The sequence below is a fragment of the Argopecten irradians genome, chromosome 5 (genome assembly GCF_041381155.1).
Source record: "Argopecten irradians isolate NY chromosome 5, Ai_NY, whole genome shotgun sequence".
In the NCBI taxonomy this organism is placed as follows: domain Eukaryota; kingdom Metazoa; phylum Mollusca; class Bivalvia; order Pectinida; family Pectinidae; genus Argopecten; species Argopecten irradians.
In genome coordinates this window covers 20,084,146-20,092,006 of record NC_091138.1, presented here as the reverse complement: position 1 = coordinate 20,092,006, position 7,861 = coordinate 20,084,146, and the positions used below count along the sequence as shown (strand labels likewise).

The 7,861-nt window shown below is 36.6% G+C and overlaps 2 protein-coding genes across 2 annotated transcripts; one reads left to right on the top strand and one right to left on the bottom strand.

Moving 5' to 3' along the window:
• LOC138323156 (uncharacterized) lies at window positions 1-2,927 on the bottom strand. The gene has a single exon (XM_069267561.1). The coding sequence runs from the start codon at window positions 1,855-1,857 to the stop codon at window positions 538-540; it is 1,320 nt and encodes a 439-aa protein (XP_069123662.1). The 5' UTR covers window positions 1,858-2,927; the 3' UTR covers window positions 1-537.
• A 781-nt stretch (window positions 2,928-3,708) lies between these two features.
• On the top strand, window positions 3,709-7,787 carry LOC138323155 (uncharacterized). Its single transcript, XM_069267560.1, has 2 exons — window positions 3,709-4,185; window positions 5,182-7,787. The coding sequence occupies exons 1-2, from the start codon at window positions 3,783-3,785 to the stop codon at window positions 5,847-5,849; spliced, it is 1,071 nt and encodes a 356-aa protein (XP_069123661.1). The 5' UTR covers window positions 3,709-3,782; the 3' UTR covers window positions 5,850-7,787.
• The last annotated feature ends 74 nt before the right edge of the window (window positions 7,788-7,861 follow it).

The window sequence follows — 7,861 nt, the reverse complement described above, 5'->3', positions numbered from 1 at the left end:
CAAGACTCGTTATATACCTTTATTGTTATCGCCGAAGATCATAAGAATTGTAAAGGAATTTTTTTAAACTCCTTTTCCTTGGAATCTTTTATTGATGTTTTGACGCCAGGTACGGGTGTAAATCGTAAATATTTACTTTAGTTTAAACGAATATTTGCACAAGTGTCCCCCATACAGTTGTTCATGCTTTAATGTTTGGAAAACACGATTCCGGTTGCATTTTAATAATGTATTGCATCGGTACACTACTTGTTCTTGCATTGTTAAAATATATATAAAACAAAATATTTCCACATGTTTCAAGGCGTCAATAAGTTTGTTTTACTTCCAAATGTTTGACACTGTAAATCTCTTAATTTCATATATCGTTTCATTTGTATATATATTTATCATACCAAAGTCTTGCAGCTCTTTGCTACATTTCACTTACTTTTTTGTCAGATTGAATGTCACTAGCCACAGTTTCGAAACCTTTGCCACATTTCACTTCCATTTTTGTCAGATTGAATGTCACTAGCCACAGTTTCGAATTCTTTGCTACATTTCATTTCCATTTTTGTCAGATTGAATGTCACTTGCCACAGTTTCGAATTCTTTGCTACATTTCACTTTGATGCTTTGTCGTTGAAAAGACATTGCTTGTCTCCGTGCACTTGGAATGGGTGACCTTAAACGAGGGAGATGAATTTGCCAACTAGATATGACATTCCTCTCCCTCATTTCTCCAAATGTCGGAGACGGCGAAACGGATGGTGGCATATCGTCTAAAACGTCATCGTATTTTTTCAAAATTGATTTGGGTTTTTTAAAGACTTTTGTTTCCTGCTTTGATTGTATAGGTGGTAATCTCACTGGACGTTTAGGCTTAAGGTTAAACTCAACTTTTCTCCTTTTCGTTATATAGCTTTTATCGTCGATTTCTTGGCACATGAAGTTAACATTCACTTTAGAAGACTTTCTACTTCCAGTTGTATGACTTGACGAACTTCTGTTTCCACACAGTTGCTCTTCGTCATGGACTGGAATTGTTGGTAGAAATCCCGTTTTCTTCAATTTTGAATTTTTGTTTTTCGAATGTTTAAGATTTACGTAATCAGGAGAAATACTGATGCTGTCCAATCGTGACACGATTTCCGTTTCACTGACGTCACTTTTGCTTTCTCCTTTGTCATCACTTTTGCTGTCAACTTTATCGCGCCGCATAGACGTTATAAATTCACTATTGTCGGCGTATCGTTCTTTTATTTCATCTAGTTTATCTCCCCATACTGAATCGTCCGTGTACCAACTTGTGTATGATGTGGGTCTGCTTCTAGAACCAATGCTACTTGTTTCTGACTCTATCCTGTCCTTCCGGTAAGAAGGTCGTGTCCGTATGGCCTTGACCTTTGATAGTTTGGATTCCGTACTCCGGACGGACGAACCTCCTTCTGACCCTAGTCGGGTTCGCGGCGATTGTCTACCTGTTGAAAGCACATCACTGATGATTTGTTTTGTCGAAATTCTGTTATACGTGATTGAATCCGTTCGCCGTTTTTGGAGTTTTAAAATTGTCCCCAGTTGTGCAGTTGAAGTATCGTTTGAGCGTTGTAGTGCTCTAAGTGTGTCCAAACCTTTCTCATAAGGAACCGTTAAGCTTGTTGAGCTGATTTTCTGCCTTATATTGGCGTAAGCATTGGTATCCTTGGCAACGTCCGATTTTACGGTCTCTCTGCGATTGTACCGAAGGTAACTAGGCAACGTAGCAAAAGCATAATTACGTTGCATGGTGCCAGAGTGTGGATGCTGGACAGGCGAGCGAAGTGGATGAGTAGGCGATGGGTATGATAATGGATCGGTGGCGAGTACTGCCGACATCTGTAACACCTGGCCGTTCTACCGCCTAATACAGGTGCTCAAAATGTTACATCAATTTATATATCACCTACCTGTTCACAATAACGGCCACTCATAAATATAGTTACATTAGTACACCTGTAGATGTGTATCACACCTGGATTATATAACACTCCTACAGATTTACACATGTACTTGTGTCTGTCACCACACATCCCTTCCTCCTCCCACTTCTAGAATTGGCGACACGCCTGTTTATCACATAGTCTCTAAATTCCAACATCCGTCAACACACGGAATAAACAATATCTTTCAGCTCAGTAAGTCAATTCCGCTCGGAATGTGTCGGTTTGTAATTTACTAATGTACCATTTTTGTCATCAGAAGACGCCAAACAATTTCAAAGTTCCATGTCCATCAGAAATCGAATGTTCAGTAATTTGTACAAGGTTTCAAGATCAAGACAATTTATGTAAAGTAGATGGTAAGAAGATTTTGATTCGGTAACATCAAATCAACACTTTAAATTCTTTTACCTCGACACACGACGAGAAATACGTAGTCTTGATACATCCAGACCCAAATTTACCTGTAATCGCTGTCACAAGTACTCTGTCAAACCGACACCTATTTGAACCAGTGTTCCGACAGCCGAATACCCCCATGGACAGGACAGAACAATCTTATAGGACAGCCACTGACAGACAGCTCGATCAGAAACGATCTTTTAAAGGTCGGCAGTGCTCGATAGTCGGATTAACCGCATGTCAAATGTTCTTTTTACGACTGAAAAAAAGACAGCATGAATAAGATAGGATTCATCTGCTATAAGTACACAGTGAATTTCTTTATTCAGCGGATTTTATTTATTTCTGAATTGGCTGTTACTAACAAGAATTAATTTCTTTTGCATACGGAATTTATGCGTTAATAATGAGTGTTGGTGTTAAATGTGTATAGGCCAGCGACTTATACATGGTAAATCTTCAGTTATCTTTAGAATTATTTAAAATGTCGCCATTGGGCATTGTTTACATTATTTCTTGATATTTGAACATATGACTCGTACGGCAAATAAACTTTCAGACAAATGTTTCTACATGCAGCAATCTTTGTTTCCGTTCATTTTAACACTTTTCTCTTAAATTTGGACAAAAATTATCGTTATACGGCATATCGTCTTATGGATATACATGATATGTAATATGAAAACAGTTAAACGCTAACTGTACGAGATAGTGGGTGTGTCTGGACATTTCTATGCCATATATAGAAATGATGCTTGACGACGTCACTTGATGTCTCAAACTAATGTTATGACAAAATACAGATATATTGAAACAACTCAAATTGTTTTATAAGTCAGTTTATTTTAAATTGTCGAACAACAAAAATTGAAGATTATAAACGTATTTATGTGTTGCCAGTTCCGCTTTGAGTATGGGATTTGGTATTTGACTTAACCCACAAAGTCAGAGTTTTACCCATCATGTGAGTCCCAATACAACACAAATGGTTAGTGCATTATTCAACTCTACACAATCACTTTTATCCTAAACATTACCAAGTTGTATGTACTTGTCAATTAAACAAAATCTTCATAGGAAAGAATGACAGAAGTCAAAAAGGGTTCCATTGGGCAAAGGTAATGTAAATTACAAAATGTTTCCATGTACTGCTTTTCTGTAGAGAATTTGATGTTAATGGGGTTCATTATACTTAGCCACGACATCAGGGCCTATAATAGAGTTGAACGGAAAACCCGAACACTGTTGACGAAGCCATCATCGAAAAGGCAGTTCCGGTGCTTACCACCTATACATATATTTATAGTAGTATGCTGTATTAGGACATCTCGCTGTAACTCGAGTGTGAAACAATCTGAATGATACTTCACATTCCATCACACTATCCAGTGATCAACAGGCACTACATACTGTCCACCCATGTCAGCACAAGCTTGTAGTGAAAACAAGTTTATAATCCTTTTTTTCCCACAACACAGTCCATCTTTAGTGTCAGAGATGCGTTTTCTTGTCCAACATATCGCCTTTGTTATTTCTTCATTCCTCCAAATTCACGCTCAAGGCTTGTGTCATGGTGTGGATTTTAAGAACACCATCATAGAACAGAGTGTAATGGAAAATATCAGACCGTATGTTGTGGATTTGATGGAAACCCAGTACCAACAAACACTGAAGGAGTGCAGGGTGGTATGTAACTCTAACAACGACACACATCTCAAGCAAAAAATAAAACAGCAAGCAAGTGTTACCCGACAACAACAAGGAAATGATTCGATTTTGGGTAAAACAAAGATGACGAATTCAGAACATATCTTGCTGGAAGGTAAGACTATTTTTCTTCTACATTTCTTGTAGTTTATGGTTATAAGCATTGAGCCATAATCACACCGAGATTACAACTGTGTGATGGCGTCCACGCCAATCCTATTTGATAAAAGAAATTATTATCAATTATATGTATTCCAAATTAGGCATTATTGGTGCCATTGGTAGAATTGGTGCAAACAATCTCTTTTCATATTTAACTGTGTTTTTTTTGTATGATATGCTTGGATAGAATAAACAAGAATAATTATATTGGTACCATACCATATGTTGGACTAATAAGGAAGTTATTGAACAATATTATCTGTCCTGCTTATGTCTCCAAACGTTACCTACCAATTTCTTGGCATGTTTATTGGAAAAGATAGCTATATTCTATAGATCTCGTCATAGGACTCATTGTTCTGAGCATTAAGTTAATATTTTATACCCGTCCTATTGTTATGCATTAGTTAGTACATTTGCTCACTGACACTAAAGAGGTATAGCACGTATGCTTAAACCATTGTCATATTGAACATGTTATTAATGTACAGCTATTACTTAATTTTACTATAGCTTTTCATTGTTGGTTTGTTTGTTTTTATTAAACGGTCCAACGACAGTCAGGGTCATTTAGGGCCAAACGAATGTAGCTATTCAGTACTATCGTAACATTGTAAGGATGTTTAAATAAAATAATAAAACATCTAATGATTGAAGCTGGCAGTTAGATTTGGTAGATGAGACTTATGTTAACCCAAAACCTACAGGCATAACATTATGATATTATTATAAAGAATACAGTATACATTGTAGTATGTTCTGTTATTGTCTTATGTTTAGTACGTGGATCACTAAGGTTAGGGTGATTATGAGCATGAGTGCATTTTTGTAATTGTGTCCTTCTTTGGGACAAACAAAGAAAACGGTAACATACTACCGTTCAACGATTCTCTGACAATTCTAGAATGCGCGAGATATGTGATTACAAAGTTTCATTTTTCTGTTGTAGACTTTCCCATGCACATGGACGAGACAACTCTTAATCCAAGAGCGTTTTTGTCACGTAACCGGAAGTCGCTATTTAACTCTGGGAACCCATGGGGAAATCTCACGAATGAATTCCCGTTCAATTGGCCAATTGAGGGTAGCAATACACTCCAAAAGTATTATGGAGCAAAGGGCACTCTTCCTTTAAAGTACCCCAACACTATCTGCTTCGAAATAGATGCATACTACAGTATATACTTTAACTTGACCGGACGAAACCTGTTGTTTGAAATTGGGATAGGGCGATCTGATGTCGTTGACAATGCCCATTATATTGGATGGGAACCAGACTTCACGTGGTCGTTCGTAGTTTCTCGTGATGACGTCACTGGTCAGGTTAGAAGCGCGTGTCAATCCCGCCAGAGGAATCATGGTAGTTTTCCAAATCTTAGTGACAGTACGACAGGCTCACAGCACAGCATGTCCATAGGAATTCGTGTCAATATGGCGGACGGTATTATGACAGTTGTAGACCGATCAACCTTCTCCGTCCTCTGTAATTTAACGGATGTTGACGTCACACAAGACCTCTGGCCAATGTTTGGTGTATACGCTAAAAGTAGTACTGATGTCGTAGTGACGCTTCGTCATAGCTTTCTGATGTCGTCAAGGACATGGATTGATCTGTAAGGAAGGTCTGATATTTGGTACCTAAGATTTCTGACAAAAGACGCTGCTTCTTATAGGACAATCCTAGAAGGTTCGAGTTGGATAAGCTAGTGGTATATTTATAAGGACTAACTGTATACGTTCTTGGACAGTTACCAGTACGACAAAAGAAGGTGAAGAAAAGATTGAAAAATATTAACGAACCATCTCGTATAAAAAATGAAATATTAGGATGAGAATATTCGAGAAGGCATACAAGAGAGAGATAAGCCTATTTGTAATGATTGGATTGGAATATCTTCACTTTTGATGTTGTTCACAGACCTTGGACTAACCCATACCCTTTCTCCGAATCCAAAGCACGAATAGAAAGCGAATCCTCAGCCACCTGGCCCATAAATAAAGAATTTACCCATTGTTTGGTCATCTCTGGATCCAAAGCCATAGACGCCATTCTCAAAGTAGTGAAAAATTGCCTAGTTCTTGGTATGCTTATTTAACCTGTAAGCTAAAATGTCTGTTAGCTGACTTGTATACTGGTATTTAAGTGTAGCTTCATATATGCAATAAATGCAACAACTTGTTAGTATACTCGTCACGAAATAATGCAAACTAGCCTTCAGCTATCTCCCTCCGAACTTCCAGCTAAATAAAGCATAAGGCTTTCTGGATAGGGCAGATAATGTCATATTGTCATTTTTTTCAATGCAGAACGGAAAACTCCGATTAGATAGTTATATAAATAGCACACCTCTGGCAGCCTTTAGAAACAAAATCTTAATCAAATGCAAATCAAAGTACTTAGACATGTGGAACCCTTCTTAAAATCCTGTGCTTACTCCCTTAAACTTATTGTCTCTGTCCAAAACATATGTACTCATATCGGTGAAGAAATCAAGTTATTGATAACAGTATTTTTTCCCTGCTAAAAATTAAAGATTACTCAATTCAGTAAGGCTTCTTGTACCTTACCTAGAGCTTTGTTTGCTCATTTTTTTATGAAATAAACACTCAATAGTATGGCTCTTAAATCTTGGCACACCCCTTATAAAGAGGGGAATCCGTTAATTTTAAGATTTATTATCATAATGAAATATTATTCGAAATTTCTTGAAAATTTTTAGCGAAAGTGAGCGAAACAACGCTACCAGCAAATATAGCAAAACACATATTACTTAGTCGAAACCAACAAAGGATGATGATAACGGTATGATATGTTAAATAAAACATAAATTCACACATAAGAGGAAGTAGGACAGGCTTTAAGTTGGACATTTTAAAATTCTTCTACCCACTATAACACTATGTAATGCAGATATTTTCAGAATTTTTTTCACAGCATTTAATCCGGCATTTCTTCCCGATGAACCAACCAACACAACACCTAACATTCTACGACTTGGTATTATTGTAACATTCTACGACTTGGTATTATTGTACAGAAATCAACGCCATTTGTGACATATAACAGCATTTTACAATTTCCATCAAACCCTTAGCCCATTTGACCAATTGGGTCTTTTGAAATCCCCGAATTCCGCGTTTTCTTATTTAAAAAGATTTCTTATACCTAACACAACACTTCTTATTTTGTAATAATGCAAAAAAAAAAACAATGTCGGATAAAACCCATTACATATCCTACACTCCATACACATCACCATAGTTATAATTCTGTATTATTGTAGAAATCAATGCCAGTTTTTAAAGACAGCATTTCATAACTTTAACTTAAAAACCTCTTGAAGTTTTCAAAGTACAATGTATTATGATTTTTCATACCCAACACGACAAGTAAAACCCTATTTTTGTGTAGAAGTCAATCTATTTATTCACTGTATAATATATGAATATGTTTAAGGAATGCGTTTCTCATTGGTCAATTTGGGCTGGACATTTTTTATGGTTATTCTATATGTATTTTAAATGTGTGACACGAAAGTAAAATATGTATTATTATTATTATCATTATTATTGTATGTTTTCACAACTTCCCCGTAACCTTAACTAAGTTTGTTTGGCCTCTTAAAGTT

Excerpts from the sequence above, each read along its gene's own strand:
- LOC138323156 (XM_069267561.1), bottom strand. The coding sequence starts at position 1,857 with ATGTCGGCAGTACTCGCCACCGATCCATTATCATACCCATCGCCTACT.
- LOC138323155 (XM_069267560.1), top strand. The coding sequence starts at position 3,783 with ATGTCAGCACAAGCTTGTAGTGAAAACAAGTTTATAATCCTTTTTTTC. Across the intron at positions 4,186-5,181 it reads AGAACATATCTTGCTGGAAG|ACTTTCCCATGCACATGGAC; the intron begins GTAAGACTATTT and ends TTTCTGTTGTAG.